A 17,267-nucleotide genomic window follows, 5' to 3' on the forward strand; every position below is an offset into this window, starting at 1 on the left:
GATAAAACAGTTGTATATATCATACTAGCATGTAATTACTTCCAAAGCTTTATTTTATATATATCTATAAATATCTATATGTATGTATTTATATACTCTATAGGAGCCCTTATTCATAAGCGCGGTTCATGGATGTGTTGCGGGTAGCACTGCGCGATCAGATCGCTGGACGCATGCGGTCATCTCTAATCAGATATTCCCGAATTTAAAACGTAAGTAAAGTTGACATAAATAATTACAAATTTGTAAGTAATTTTTAGTAGTAGTATTAAGAACGAGTTTTGTAATTTATCAATCGATGTATTCCTGCACTGGTTACAGAAATTGTTAGGAGTTATGGAGAAGTTGGTTAGCATACTTACAAAATACAATTCAGAGTGAATGAATTTGAATGACATTAATACAAATAGAGCATATCCTAGTTGAATACATAGGCTACATTATGCTTTAAATAGATTGAAGGGGCAGGGCGCAGTTAGAAATACCAGGGTTTCATTGTAATATAAATATCTACTAACATAGTAATTGTAATATATAATATATGTCCATGACATGAAAATAAAAATTTTGTACTGATTTTTAACCATGAAATGACGTTTGTACTCCGTGCAAAAACTTTGTAGAAATATAACGTCTAGATATGTTGTTCCTTATTTGGAGTAAGTATTCGATTCGACTTATGCCTTGGCCTATAGTAACTATTTATTTTTTCAATTGTACGTTATTTAATAGAAAGACTCGATCTACAAAATTATGAGAAAGCAGATAATATTTTTTTGTAATTGTTTGTATTTATAAAAGGTTTACTATTGTAATATTATAGAGGAAACAATAAAGAGTATCTATTTATCTATCTATAATATTGTATGAAGTACCTATTAATGTAGGAATCAGATAATTCTAGTACCAACCATTACCTTATGTTTGATAAGTTTGTGGGTTGACTTTTTCTAAATTACGTCCAATTTAAATTCGGGACAGATTTAACGTAACTTTTGTATGGATTATATGGATTTTTATTTATTTAAATGAGGAATAGACGAATAAATAACAGTGAGTTGTGTAACTAAAATATTCTCGTTATTTAATTTACTACAGTAAGAACACATTTTTACAGAATGTTAATGTTCTATCTACAAAAAAATTTACACTATGTGAATTCTTATAAAATACTTTTAATTTACAATTAACAGAGAAAAATCAATATTCAAGTTCAACAATATTAAGTTAAGCTTTTTTTTTTCATCATTAACCTTAAAAACTATTTATTATTTACATTAATTCTTAACAACGTCATGTTTTAGATAATAATATTTCGAAAACTTGTATCAAATCGGTTTTGTGTTTTGAATTTTTTCTCGAATTATTATAATAAATTAATAAATGAAAACTCGAATAGTTCCAAAAAAAAAAAACTTTTTCACATTCAAATAAATGTTAACGGCATTTTTTTCTGTGTTTAAATTATAATTCCATTTTATATATTACTCAGTTATTTTATTATTTTAATGCAGCTTATAAAAGAAGGTACTTGTTTATTATTATTGATAATTATGTCCTCCTTTTATCCCTTATGAGAGTCCTAGGGCACGTAGAAAGGTCTTCCATGTCTGATGGTCTTGAGTCACAAGTTCCAGTTCTTCTCAACTAAGACCGGATTTATTAATATTATATTTAGTAAGTTACCATAGTAACTATTAGATTTTATTTTTTAATAGTAAAAATCAGTATTTAAAGAAGAATATTAGGATATTTAATGATTACATATACTCTCAATTAAGTACCTCATAAAATAAATTTAAGCTTATTGTAATAAATCGAGAAAACATTCTTGTTATATGTTTGTTTCTATTATAAATACAGTATGTACTACAATTATTTTGCATTGATTATTTTTTATTTGTAGGCTATTTTTCTCTTCAAACATATCACAACATTCAACAGAAGAATGATTGGACTTCAAAAAAGTAAAGTTTGTTCGATTTTAAATGTTCTCTTATTTGTTTAAGCAGACGAATTATGGACGAATGTCTTGTCATGCACAGTTCACTTAATCCTAACTTTATTTACATCAAAAAACAAAATAGTGTTGAAAATATGGAAAACGCAATGGAAGACAGCGTCCTCGATGTGCCTAATTATAATAAAAACAGACATTTATCACATAAAATAATCTATGATACCACAAAATCACAATTCTTAAGATTAAATTGTTCCCCAATTACGAAAACTATGTCAATATTTGACATAAAAACAAAACAATAAGAAAAAAAATAAAACATCAGGTATAACGAAAGGTAACGTTCGAATGAAAATCATTAAAGCATTTCGACAAATTTATCTTTTACACTATGTTTTGAACTTGTTGTTGGTAACTTTAGTTTTAATTGTGGTATACACACACTTAATAAAGCTCCATATATACAGAGCGATTATTGCAATGATTTCAGCCCTCCTAGACAAAGTATAAACTAATCTAATAATATATAATTGTTATCGTTGGCGAGTCTATGAGATAGAATGAGACAGTGATCTGAACTGTCTTGTTCTTTACGAGTTCTTACACAAGCGATTCCATCGATAGATTCGTTTGTATGTTGTCCAGGGGAGCAGGATTATCGTTTCGATCGACCGAAGCGATAAATCGCTCTTTATATGGCAGCATAAGCAAGAATTGCATCGTTACAGGTATCTATCGTAAATATACTATCGTCCAAATGTTTGGAAGCAGTACGATAAAATTAAGTAAAACAAAACCATGTAAACTTATTTGTATTGGTATAAAATTAAAAATTTAATAAAAAATAACTTAAACAAACTGACAAATCCAATTCGGCTGGGCAGCGTTCAGAAAACTATGCCACATCTTTTCATCCAAAATACCTCAAAGTTTAAAGACGAAGGTCTTTGATCAGTGCGTGTCGCTAGTGATGATTTATGGAACCGAAACATTGTCCTACACGATTGTCCGTATGCAATAGCTTCAAATTACTCAGCGGGCTATGGCGAAACGAGGATATTCGCAAAAGAAGCAAATTAACCGACATAGCCCAAAGGATAAGCAAGTTAAAGTGGCAATGGACTGGTACACATAGCTTGAAGAATCGACAACCGATGAGGAAGCAAGGTTTATGAGTGCCGACTCTATACCGGCAAACTCGGTGTAGGACGACCCCTCACTAGATGGAGTGACAACCTCAAATGCATAGTAGGGAGTCAGTGGATGTAGGTGGCTGAGTACCGTCCCTCATGGCAGTCTATGAGGGAGGCCTATGTTCAGCAGTGGACGGATAATGGCTGAAATGATGATGATGATGAACTTAAACAACATAAAAAATTGACAAACTATTATAATGAAATTTAAATTACATTTTAGCTTTATCAAAGCGTACATCTTTTTTTTTTAGTAATCAGGGTTGTCAGGTGTTTATTTACGCTATTTTGGGTAATAATTTACTGTTGACGAAGTTTTTTTTTATAACACAAAGTGCAAACGACCATTCGGCTCACCTGATGTAAGTAGCTACCGCCGCCCAGAAGTACTCAAAAATTAGAAGCATTTAGTAGAACTGAAAGTATTGGAGAAAAATCAAATGGGCTCAGAGAAATTTGAGTATATTTTTGGATATTTATGGTATTTGTAAAGTGTATAGAGGTATATAAATACAATAAATTGTACAATGTAAAATGAACAATAGAAATAAGAGTGGAAATGACAATAAAAATAAGATTTGCTGGAAGAAATATCTTATTAGAGATAAGTTCGCCTTTGTATATTATATTTAAAATTAATTGTTCTTAACATTATATTTGTGTACAATAAAGAATAAACAAATAAAGAGTGCTTTTTTCGTCGCTCATTTTGTAGTACATGATAAAACGAAGTGAAAAAATAAACGAAATCGTATCGACTTGAAGGAAAAGTATTAGATATTTGGGTGAAAATCTAAAATCGCTTTAGGCGACTCTGATAATGTAATAAAATTGACAAAATAGGTTAAAAATTTTACACCAAATATTTCCTATAAAACCACGCTATCGCCTAAAACAATGTAATTGACGGATAAGGCCATAAAACACATGTTTAGACTTGTTAGTTAGTTTAGTTAAAATCAAGGAATTTGGTAAGACTTGAATTTGGGTTTATATATTTTTGGTTTTTGTATAATCAGTCGTAAAATGTCATAAAATTTGTTCGTTGTTAATTTTTACAGCATACAGTCGACAATCTTTTGGATAAAAATAGACGTGCTCCCAAACTTTTGGACGGCAGTGTATAATGGAATTGCATTTTGTTAATAATAATGCCTGTTTTATGAAATATACGTATTTTGCAAAAGTAATATTTCTTGTACAAAATGAGTATTACGGATACTATATAAAACTTGTTCCAATTACAAAAAAAATGTAGACAGTATTATTGGAATAAATTTTACAAACATAATTTAATATCAGACACTTTTATTAGAAACCTTAAAAGATAATTGAATATCCAGCCTTCTTTATAACAATAGTTTTAATATAACTGGCCACAATAATGTGTTCGACAAAAACTATTTCGAAAGCACTTCTGAGTTCATTAGCGCAGCTAAAATACAGCGAGTTTATGAATACATTCATTTGAATTATATTTGATAAGCTTCACATTAATACTAAAATAGTAAATTAATCGAAAAATAGAAAGATATTCAAGTTTTATACAACAGTTCTTAGTAGAAATATGGAAATGGTTACAGAAATATCAAAGTTAATATGTAGTTATAAACTACAGAGATGAGATTATAAAAATTGGTACCTACATACGTTAAGTTTAACAAATCATTATCATTTCAGGTCCCTTTAATTTCTCTTAATTGTACACCAAAATATTTTCAATGCTTTACAAATCTTTGGTGTTCAACCACATTGCAAATAATCGGTACGAACGAATGAAGTATATAAAGGCATAATAATTATAAAAATATAATATTACGAACACATTTTTTTTTTCTATTTTAGAAGTTACATAAATGATAAAACCTAATATTGAGATTGTATAATGTCGTTAAAAAGCTGCGAAATGCCAAATCCGATTTAATAAAATGGAACAAAGCTATGGCTGAATTTATTCGTCAAAGTGTACTTAAATACTTATTAAGAAAATGAAACAGATAAGATGGAATTCACGTAATATAAGAGTTATCATTGCTGTCAAGCTTATTTCCTCTTTTTTTTCAAATTTACAAAAAGCAATGCATGTTAATTAAAAAAAAAATTGATAAGAGTACATATTATAAAAAAAGGTCCAATGGATTGAAATAATTATTAAAGTGAATTGTCCAACCTTACTGTTTAAATATTGATTCATCAAAATGAGAAACGCATATTACGTATATTTGATATAACTCTTTGTTCCGCACCTGACTAGAATTATTGACTGAATACTTTAATTGGAGAAAGTCTTACAGTCAATGCTACAACCCATATCGACGCCACTGAAGTTTCATCAAGTTACTGATTTAAATTAGGAGGTAGTTTAAGTGACATTCTTTAGGCTCTACTACTTTCGCAACTTTTCATTGACAATCGTGTCTATTTTCTATACTTAAGGAATTAATGTGTCGGTGGCTTTTAAATATTATTTACCCTAATGAAATACAGCTTTCAAATAAATACTATCTTGGAAGGTATTGGTCCCGGATTATAATTTTTAAACAAATTATAATAATTTGGACCCATTCGGCAAACATGTGATTTTAAATTAGTCATCAACACTACACCCGCAGTAGAATTCTGCGAATGCCTCACTCACTATGAGTATCGCTCTGCGATATTACATCTTAAAACTAAATCTTAACCTAGTATCCATCTTAAACACATATCACAATTGAGCTCTCGAATCGAGAGAAGAAATTTCATAGTCCATAATTACGCGTTGAGTAGCGTCATGTGGGCGAGCGTCATTCGTGTAGATTTTTGCTCAGCAGTAAACTGTTGTGTGGTCCTGATAAATGTCTGATGAGTTCCGGTAATGCTTCAAAAGTAAGTTGACAGAAACAACAATTGAATCGACCGGGCGTATTAGTACGTCCATCATTTTCGCTTGAAGATATTACATTACGATGAACCGAGCATAAATGTTTTAACAAGTGCGCTTTCTGTTTAAACATAGCAACGCAGAGTCGACAGGCAAAAGGTTTCTCACCCGTGTGAACTCGAAGATGCGTTTTGAGATTCCACGACATACCAAATTGTTTGCCACAGTATTCACAACGATATTCACGTACTGGCGCTTGCTTGCTGGATCCTTGATCATGTTCTGTTGATGGAGGTTCGTCTCCACCCATTTGTGGTTGGCACAGCCAAGGCCCCCATGAACCCGCACTGGGAGGCCGATACTTGAGAGCGTCTTCATGTGTTGCTGTAGGTGGAGTTGCGCTTCTTTCAGGTAAGTATGGTGGCGCTGATGTACTAAGCGGATGTAGGGCTCCAAGTCTTGCGGTTGCTGCTACTGCTGCGGCTCCTGCTGGTCCTTGCTGGTATCGTAAATGTGCTATTTCTTCTAAGTAACTCGGGGGATATGATACAAACGGGGGATTTTGAGAAGGTGAATTATGAAATCCAGGTCTTCTTTTCCGGTGAGGTGTAACAACGTAATTTTCCGGTGACGTTTGAACAAGTGACATCAAATCTTGATCAGGTGGCTTTAGGTGTGCATAATCTTCTAATTTGACAGCGGTCCGAAGATCCAACTCAGGCGGTTCTAGGTAATGTGATTTCCTCTTAGGTCTTTCTATTGTGCGACCTAGTCGATCACTGAGCAGTTGTCTTCTGTATACGTTTTCGCGAGGTTGATCGTCTTGGCTGGATGATGTTGATCTCCTCCTTTCAATATTCTGGAATTATAAAATATGGTTGTATTATGTATTTAAAATTACATATAATACAGAATACAATGCAATAGATAGGCATCTATACATACATAATTTGTGTTTATTCTATGACCAAAATCTAATTGTGCGATTAGGCATGTAACCGCCGTTTATTTAGTTTTCATTTTTATGTGGTTGTTGTGAAATTGAAAAGTATAAATACAAAGTGTAAGTGAAAAGTATATATTTAACTTGCTAGAATTTATAAAAAATTACCTTTGCTGCAACTGTCTCCACATCGACGTCCTGCGAGTCGTCATGTTCACTACCAGTATTTTCTGAGTTTCTTGTTACCGATAAATTGACAGGATTTGACGAACTTCTCCGCCGTGCTGTCAATCTTCCACATTCTTTGTTCTCCCCGTCTTGATCATCATCTTCTCTTTCATCATTACTGCTTGTGGACATGTTTTCTTTTTTTATGCTCATAGCTTCTGATTCCCGATCTTTTTCTTTACTGTATCCCGCACCCGGTGTGACTCTATCGCTTTCTGAATGTGATGACCCTGAAGGGGCATCGTGTTTACTGCTTTCATTACTATTGATATCTGTTTTGAGACTTTTTGCTTTTAACCGTTCACAAGATCTATTTCTTTCCTCTGCTTGTTGTCGTTCTTTTGTTGATTTCCATACATCTGATTTTATTTCCAGGAGCTCAAAAAGCTCTTGCATATCATCAATTTCACCAGACTGGAATTAAAGTGGAATTGAACATTAAAACTTATTAAAAAAAAAACATATAATAAAATTTCAAATTCAATAAAGAATTACCTCGATATATGCTTGACCACTGTACAGAAAGACGAGAAGATGCCTCATGAGAGTGCTGTTGATACCTGACATGTGAATAGTGACAGGGTTCTCAACAGATGGAGTGTCATCAAGAATTTTTCTGAAACCAAAATTATCAAGGTTATTTATATTTCATAAAATTATATAATAATTAATGACATCACAAAATGTGTTCCTAAAAAACTAATCAATTGTGAATAAATATTAAAATAAATAAATCCTATGGATTAAAAAATACTATCAAAATTGATGTAGCGTTGGCGATGGACTTTCTTTTATAATTATATACCTTATTTAGATTTTATATTTTTCGAATTTGGATATGTTTTCTGATATATGTATTTATTTATTGATACATCATTTTGTGAAGATAATAAAACTAACACGGGATAAGTATCCAATGATATTTATTTCTTTCTGCTGTCCTTCCACCAACGCATGATTAATAAATAATAGATAATTTCTTAAGTAAATAATAGGTAATTTCTTTTTTCTAAAAGCTTTTCTATACTATAAATATAGCTGGGTTGTCCTATGCCTTTTTTGTTCAGGCATTCAAATAATACAAAAGTTAGCAAATACTAATAAACAATCAATAAATCGATATGTTATACAAGCAAAAACAAAATAATATCGGTAGATACACAGATTAATCGCTGTACGTGTTTACAGCGAATTAGAATTACGATTAGGTAACTAGTAAACCTTCAACTAAATTGCATTGTCTTAGATCAAATAAAACTATTATATCCTTAATTTAACACTAATGACTATTGAATCGTTATTACTTACAGGATACTTGCCGTAAGTTATGTTTTTAAATTTAATTGAATATCTGATAGATTCTTCGATATTCGAAAATTGATATTATTTAAACGAAAAAAAAAGTCGACGAAATTCTTAGTTTGATTGTATTCTTTTTTTGTTTGCGTCTCAGTTGCTATGTAGTAGTACTACTCTTAGTCATGTGAGGCTATTGTCCTCTGTTGTCAAAGTGTTTAGATCACTTTCGTTGTACACGAAAACCTTTGATGTGGTACCGTATGACGGTTAAAAAGCCCTTATTGCATGAATCATAATAGGTTTAGCTTTGTACAAGTATAACCCGCTGATGTAAATGCACTGCTCTATTAATATTATGACCTTAGCAAGAGAAGCATATTAATCTCAGTGAGTAGGTTTTTTTAATGAGTGAAAATGGAATAGTAACCCCGTTTGCGCTATCGGTATACGCTGGCGGGACACCAGTGAGTGAGGTGAACATGTAGCAGATTAATTGCTCATCGTGATGAATTCATCAAAATTTAACTACGATTGTTTCCAGGGGGAACCGTGTCGACCTAGTAGGGTATATTACTAGTAATGGATCTATTAGATCTCATTACTAACTATCCCTTTCCCCCCTCAGTAGGTAAGTTAAACAAATCCTATTATGATTCTGGTAATGTGAGCTTTTTACTGCCCTCATTGATTGGTATTTTATATTTACCTGATGAGTGGGCTAGCAGCAGCCATAACGATGCGGTGAGCAGCTAGTGGTACAGCGTCGTCGCAAACCAGCACTAGGTCTGAGTACCTGGCTCCACGCCACGCAGCCCCCACCTCGTTCAGGATGCAGGCGTGGTGCTTGCCGTACGTTAGAGTCAGCAGGCCCTCGCCCATCATTCCAGCACTGGAATGAAGATAATGTAATGTTAGTACTACTGATAATATTACCAAAAACGGCATATAATCTATAAGAAAAATAAATAAATAAATGAAGAGAGAAAAAAAATACAAAAGTCCAAGATTTGATTAGTCGGCCTTTTGTTATTTATTTTCTTTTAAAATAAATATGTTTAGGAGTATAAATGGTAATATTATTTTTGAAATTTTCTATTTAGTAGGGCTCCTAAAAAAACATGCTTTATTTATATTAGTAAATATGTCTTTTTATAGCATTTCAATTAATAATCGAATGATAAGACATTAATAAAATCAGAAAGAATTAATTGCGTATGATTTAATAAAAAAAAATCTGCATTTAATTTTTAATGCTGTATTTATATATGATTTTATAGGTCTTAATTTGATTTTGATTGGTCTACAAGTATTTTCAATTAAAATAATTGAATTTCGAATGAAATCGGACTATTTATTCAGAAATAATTTAAAAGAATTTTAATTTTAATACTTGAATATAATTAAATATTTTCGTACTGTACAGGATATGCTCAATTTATATATTTTTTTTTCCGTTAAATTGTCGTTAGTAAAAATTGATAGTCTTAATATAATTACAGATAAGGTCATCACATCGCTGTATCCGTGTGTGTGTAGAAAATGTTAATTGGGACATTTGTGACTTCCATAATTCATTAGATTGCTACAAATGCAAAAAATATATATATATTATTTAATATAAAATTTAATTTTTACTAGAAACTTTGTATAAATATATCAAACATAGAAAACTAAATATCTAAATATGATTTCTGGCTGGTAATATTTAATAACAGTAATAAAATAAATTACATAATCAAAATGATTGCCTTCAATACTGATATACCTAATAAGGAAGTAAGTACTGAGTTTGATAATAATATATATTGCGATAATAACACGCCAATTAACAAAAGCAATTATCAGATATTCTGATCAACGTGTTTTCTTTGTCCAGTGTTATTATCAATGAAGATGTTAAATTGTATAACTGATGTGTTTTCGTGATGAGCCGCGTGCGATAATTCGCGCTGCAAATAAGTGAAATCATGCTAAACTTGAGGCCCGGCGTAATGTTTTCGGTTCACTAGTTCAATTCGATGCCAGACTGAAAACCGCTGGTATAAAAGAAGACAAGGTTGTACCTAGTCATCTGTTACGAAACGTTTCAATATCACCACTACAAAATTACTCGGATAAATTGAAACATCAAAAACAATGGTACCATCTTAACAATCCGAGTTTTAACATTTCGCAACAAAATTAAAAAGGTTAAAAGGTGAGAAGAATTTAAATGAATGTTAAGTCAACGCGTACTTGGACAGCCGAAAACAGTTACAGAAGTCCTATTCGCAGGTGCTAGAAAGCCTGTTGCAATAGGACCTTGGCCCGATAATCCATCGCAACGTGTTATTAGAGTTGCGATAGGAGTGCAAGATCGTTTAAAAGACGATCAACGGGCGCTTCTCTCATTGTGTCGGTATTTAGCAACGGTAGGGGTCACAATCGTCAGAATAACGTCCATTGTTGTCAGCAACTGTTCTATTGTTGCACTGTTACACCAAAAAGTCATATATAATTGCGGCGATCGCAACATAAAAGTGCAATGCGAGATTTAACAGTCGTGAATTCTGTATAGTCGTGGAATATTCGCGCAAAACAGATGATCTTTCGGAATCGTGTCACGATTTTGTAATGATTTTAGTTTCTTTGTTTGTTCTAATTTTAAATATGACACCAGAGAAATAATACACTAGAATAGTAGACTTAAATATATAGAATTATATGAGTACTTGTATTAATGTTGCCCATTAATTACTTCCTATACCGATGTGCTCAGTTGATTGGTACAGATCTCCTATAGAGATAAGTTCATCTTTGCTCACATTATCAGAGTGTATGTTACATACATTCTACCACTATTATAAATGCTAAAATTTGTGACGTATGATGAATGTTTGTTACGTACTTTTTCACGCAAAAACTACTGAACGAAATTTGGTACACGGATAAATTATGAGTACATAAAATAAAACGTAGAATACTTTTTAATAATGTTTAACGGGTGCGAAGACATGGGATATAGCTAGTTATACATATATTCATCAACTCTAAACCGATTTTTATATTTTTAAATATAATTATTAGGATTTACTTTAGTTTTGGTGCCATATAAAATTTGATACTATATTGAGCTCTTTTTTCACATACTACTCGTTTATAACAACATTTTATTACTATCACACTGGCCAGTTATCTTAGTACAGCATTTAGTTTCGAGTTTTTTTTTCTATTGCATTAGAATTCTTCTTCTTAGACATACGTTCGTAAGAAATATTTTTTTTATGTATGTTGTTTTTATCAGGTCAAGGAAGTGATCTCTTAATAGCGTTGTTTCTATCACATTAACATTTACATAGTCAGTTTTTATGAAGTTAAACGTACCTACCAATCTCAATGAAAAACATATGGAGTCAGAACAAAGACTTATTTCCTTGAGCGCGGGAAACGTGAAGTCATATCGAATAATAAATATTGTTGTACCTACTGGCTATTACAAAAAAAGCAATGAGATTATCTATGGGGGAACGTGATGTTGAATTTTCCTTGGGCGATGAATGTGGGCCGATCTCGTCTAATTGAAGGTCGTATGCTAAATGATCGCAAGCCATATATAGAGAACACAAAAAGTTCGTTAGTTGCCGAATTTATCGAAGATAATATTTTAGATGACCATTTACGTTGCGATGAGACTATTACAATATATATTATTAGAGTTGATTTGTTATGTAAGTTGTAACGAGGTGATAATAATATAATTATTGAATCAAAAGTTCAAATTACTATTGATATTCATTCCACTATGTAATTAAATGTGAAAGTTTTAAAGATAAGATATTTCGATGTTCGTTACTCAATCAATGCTGTTATTTTCATATTTATCAAATGTACTAGTTTTTAATTGCGTCTTCTTCCGTATGACCGGGATATATTGATTGGCCGGGTTAATAAGTAATCTATGTCCTTCTTTAACTAAACCAAATTACAAGAGATTGTTTTGAGTAATTAAGATACTGAGAGGCAACAAATAAATAAATTTATATTTAAAATATATTAACAGTGTGGTGCAAATTTATTTTTTCTTTTTAAATTATACTAAAACTGCGAAATGAAAAGAATACTTTTTATTTAAATTTCTATGAGCAAAGCCGCAGAATATGGTGATATTCAGTAAATAATAAGGACAGTGATTATTTCCATTAATGTGCAATAACAGAAGAGCCTGCTATTGAGTAGGCGGGTGTATTTTCTGGGCGGCGCAGGCGCAGCGGTGCGCGGCAGGCTCACCCGCCATTGTCCGTGTGAAGCCATTCGAAACGCTGCACTTCACATGTTTTGCATCAAACTACTTCTGCAGGGTTGTCTTCGCATAAAAAATTTACTGATTCAATGTTTTCATATTTTTTGTTCTCTTATTTTTGGTAATCCGATTTAGTATTTATGGTTTTTGTAAAATGTAATAACAATAATAAAACCTCTGTATTTATTGTGCACTGAAATAAAATAATAATGATAATAAAAAGATAACATTTAATATATGTTTTGTAAAATATATTCTTATTGTTAAATGTAACTATTAGAAACAATCTGATATGTAATACTTAATGTTATTAAAAAAAAGTATCATTCTTCAACTTTCTCATTGCGTAATAAAGAAAAGAGTCAGATGAATAAAGATATACAAATTAGTTGCTTCTATAAGATGGAAATGTAAAAAAGACCTAATAGAATAATAAAACGTTTATTATAAGTAAAATAAAAGAATATACGAGATATATAAAACCATACAAAAATTTACTATTTTAATATATTTATTATTATAATACAGAGTTGAATTTAATCAATGAATAACAATATTCTTAACGCCATCTTGAAGCTTAATGCTGAACTTTCTCTAATCTTGTTTAACTAAACAGATTACTAGATAGCAATAAATGTCTTTTCAAAGAGAAACACATAGATGGCGCTTCAAGATCGATAAATAATCTAGCAGTGCAGTAGACTAACACAATTAAACTAACAGAACTATAAGTAATAAAACTATGGAAAATATGTTTTTTTAATAATCATTCAATGAAACAAGAATGCTGACCTTCATTTTATATATAAATTTACTTTCATTATCACTTTTTTGTGGTAAACAAAATTCCGGAAATGTAGAGTAAACACATTCTCTTTACCTTTTACTTACTGATTTGGTATCCAACGAAGGCAATTCGGTTGGGCAATTGCTTTGAAAAAGTAATTATTAAGGTTGAACGAAAGTAAAAAACAACATTTTAACAAAAACAACGTGAGTACTTGATAATGTGAACGAATTGAATGTTCATCTCGTGAGGCTTACTCACATCTTATTTATCACAATCATTGTGTAGAACTAATAAATTGAAAATTAATGATACTTATACTTATGATTTCTATCATTTTCCTTAATACATATTTTACGTCAATACTAACTTTTCTTTGATGTTCTTTCTCTATAATTTTCATTGTTTCTACGCAATATTGATTTAAAAAAATAGCCTGTATTCTTCAGGGTTCAATCAAGGTACTATTGAAATTTAAAGAAAATTGATTTACCTATTCAGGCATTAAAATCAAACTGACCGAGTTGCTTTCAGATTTATAATTATTAAATATTTAAGTAAATTGATGAAAATGAATAATTTTATTTGCTTTACTGTCGTTTCGTTCTTTCTTTATTCGTTTAGTTTCGGTCGTTCTTTATACTGTCACCATACAAAATTATGTACATGGCTTCCAATTCCAGATTGCGGTAGTCATTTTTCTTTGGAATAACTGATAAGCAACTATATCTCAGACACTACCAACCAATACCAAAAATATTGTAATCCTAATCGTTTACTATCAAGTTAACTAAGATCATAAACCTCACTAAAACTACCACGCTCATACTATTACCCTTAAAAGTATTTTCTAGTCTTTTTCTATCATTACAAATTTGCTTCTGAATCTAACGGTCTTAACACAAAATATATATCCGCGTGCTTCTATCAAATGCGATTTCAAGAAAAGTATGTATGTTGATCTTCAAACTTGTTTGTCATTGAACTGTAACATTTCATCATCTTCTATGTATTTGTACTTATTATATAATTTATATAACAGAATATGTAGGTATGTATTCTGTTTATGTTATTAGTTTTTGTATAGATTTCATTAATATTACCTACATTGTCGTACGTAAATAGGTAACAGAATTTTTTTTTATATGATAATGATTAATAGAGTATATATTTACGGATACCTTTGTACTTCCTAAAGATTAGCTGATAAACAACGCCAATAGCATTAAGCCTATCTTATGTATTAGATTTCATTAGTCAATAAAAAGTTATTGTTTTGGATACACCAAATATGATGAACTGATTACACAAACGTAATCTTTGATATAAATATTTATTTGTGTTGTATAATATTTTAGAAAGTAGCTTAATATAAATTGATGCTGTGGAAATTATTAAATAAATTATTGAAATCATAAAACATATTCTATAAAATTTCTATTAAGAATGCCATAATAAAAAATTGGTCCACAAACAAACAACTAATTATAATTTGGGAGTTAACTCAAGTGACTGTAACAAGATTTATTAAAATCGAACGAAGATACCGCGTTATATACATCCAACAAAAAATACAGTTCAATTGAGAACCTCTTGCTTTCTTAAGTCGCTTAAAAACTGGAAATAATAAGGAAGCTGATTCTCGTTGTTTATGTATGAAGAACCATATACACATATATAATAAAAATATTTCAATCAGTCCAAGAATCAAGTGTACACTTCAAGGTTGGATCATAAAAGAAATACGCCCGACTAACTTACATAATTCTGCCCACACTAATTAAGCACGTACCGGCCTAGAATGGTAGGTAGACTACATTACTTTAGTTTACTAGATCCATTCCGATTCAGGATTGTGGTCGTTAATGGCTTTTATGACAACCATGGCTCTGTAATAGGAGGAATATAAGTGAATGGTAGTGAATATAAAAAAAGCGAAGTGGACAATTTAATTATCGAGATCTATATTTGGTCATGTAACAACATCGACTGTAGTGTCTTGGAAATTATTATGGAAAATACAAGTGATAATAGCGTCTAGTTTACAAAATGTTAAAATAAAGACATTTGTATTAGTAATATTCGAGCTTGGTGACTCAAAGACATAAAAAGTAGTAATTAAATTTTAGGTGCAACTTCGTGTGAATTTAATTGTAAATTATCACACGGAAAAGCATTATCGAGAAATCGTAATGTTAGACCACTAATTTATTTACACGTTAAATGTCATGAAATTTGTGTAGCAATTATGTTAATTCACAGAAACAGTTATTACATAAGAGGAGAATAAATAAGGTAAATAAAAAATAAATATTTAAATAACAGTAAATCTGATTTTTTTTGCATTATAAGAAATGTTTACGTTTTATGTTTTTAATATTCGTAACAAATTATGCATGAAACAGTAGAGTTACAGCTAATTCTGCCTTTTTAGAGGAAAATATTTGCTTGAAAGCTTACAATATTTGTACAGTTGTTTATATTGCAGTTGTAACCAAATGTTACTTAGGTGTCAACTAATTGGGCATATCGTTGGAAACTATAAAGGCTAAATGTCTAAAAGGTTTATAAATCGTGTTTACGAAATATTTCGCGATGTCGGTGTTGCAAGCCTAGAAATTGTACAAGACACTACCTCTGCTGGACTACTGGAGCGTAGGATTGGGAAAAAAGTTCTAACTTTCCCCATTTATTTCAAAATAATTGAAAGTTACGAAAATGTCTATGTCAAATTAATTTATACACAGCATAATGTAATAATGATGTTGATCGACTCACCGATTGTGAAACAAGCAGCAACAATAACTGTCTTCATACTTCCGATCCTATGTATGTGATTAATTTTATAAATATATCTGTATGAATATAATAACATAAATTTTTGAAGTACTTAAATATATCAACATTCCATTTCATTTCGTTTCATCGTAAGAACTCATGACGAGTGTTACTTATATTTAATGAAATTAAAAAAGTGAAATTTTTCAAGTTGATTAAATTTTTAGTGATATTTTTCACAATAGCTTCGCTAATTCTAAAATGGCTTCGATAATTCTTTTTTAATGGACTAATATAAAAATAATAGGTATCTTCATTTTAGTTTCGTACTAATTTGTTCAAGATTTCAGAATAAAGTCTTAAATTATATCATATTAATTGAATAAATAAGAATATAATGATATATTTATCGTTATTAATAATATTTTTCCATTACACTGCACATAAATTATCATCTGTGTCTTTCTTAAAAATATTCTGATTTCACGGTGAGTTTTTCTATAGTTGCTTGTCATTTCAAAATATGGTAAGTGATTATTCGACTTGTACTTGCTATGTATGTATGTATTTACTTTTACACAAGTCCCAAGGATCATTTTTATTCTTTGTAATATATTAAACTTTTGTAGACATTATTTATTCTGCAGAGGCACGTGTATCTCTTTATTTATTTTCTGTTTCTTGTTTACACATCACACTATTATTTAAATATAAATTTAGTTATGTTGCCTCAATGATTATTCAAGTGTATTATTGTATATATATATATATATATATATATATATATATATATATATATATATATATATATATATATATATATATATATATGTATATATACAGTTATATAATCTGCAATGATAAATTTTGATATTACAATGAATGCCTTAACAGGAGACAATATTGTGTAATTATTTTGATAAATTTATGCAGTTAA

The 17,267-nt window shown here is 30.4% G+C and overlaps 1 protein-coding gene across 2 annotated transcripts in view; it reads right to left on the reverse strand.

Annotated features, from left to right (window-relative positions):
* Positions 1 to 1,058: 1,058 nt before the first annotated feature.
* The window catches only part of LOC113518103 (transcription factor Ken), a 43,627-nt gene continuing 27,418 nt past the window's right edge, over positions 1,059 to 17,267 (reverse strand). For both annotated transcript variants that reach the window (XM_031912973.2, XM_026902871.3), the window contains exons 2-5: positions 9,193 to 9,375; positions 7,683 to 7,803; positions 7,128 to 7,601; positions 1,059 to 6,875 (exon numbers count right to left, since the gene is read on the reverse strand). In XM_031912973.2, the coding sequence (XP_031768833.1) occupies positions 5,940 to 6,875; positions 7,128 to 7,601; positions 7,683 to 7,803; positions 9,193 to 9,368 (1,707 nt within the window). In that variant the 5' untranslated portion in view covers positions 9,369 to 9,375 and the 3' untranslated portion in view covers positions 1,059 to 5,939. The remainder of the gene's footprint in view (positions 6,876 to 7,127; positions 7,602 to 7,682; positions 7,804 to 9,192; positions 9,376 to 17,267) is intronic.

Source organism: Galleria mellonella, unplaced genomic scaffold (assembly GCF_026898425.1).
Source record: "Galleria mellonella isolate WM207_F2 unplaced genomic scaffold, CSIRO_AGI_GalMel_v1 utg171, whole genome shotgun sequence".
Taxonomy (NCBI): domain Eukaryota; kingdom Metazoa; phylum Arthropoda; class Insecta; order Lepidoptera; family Pyralidae; genus Galleria; species Galleria mellonella.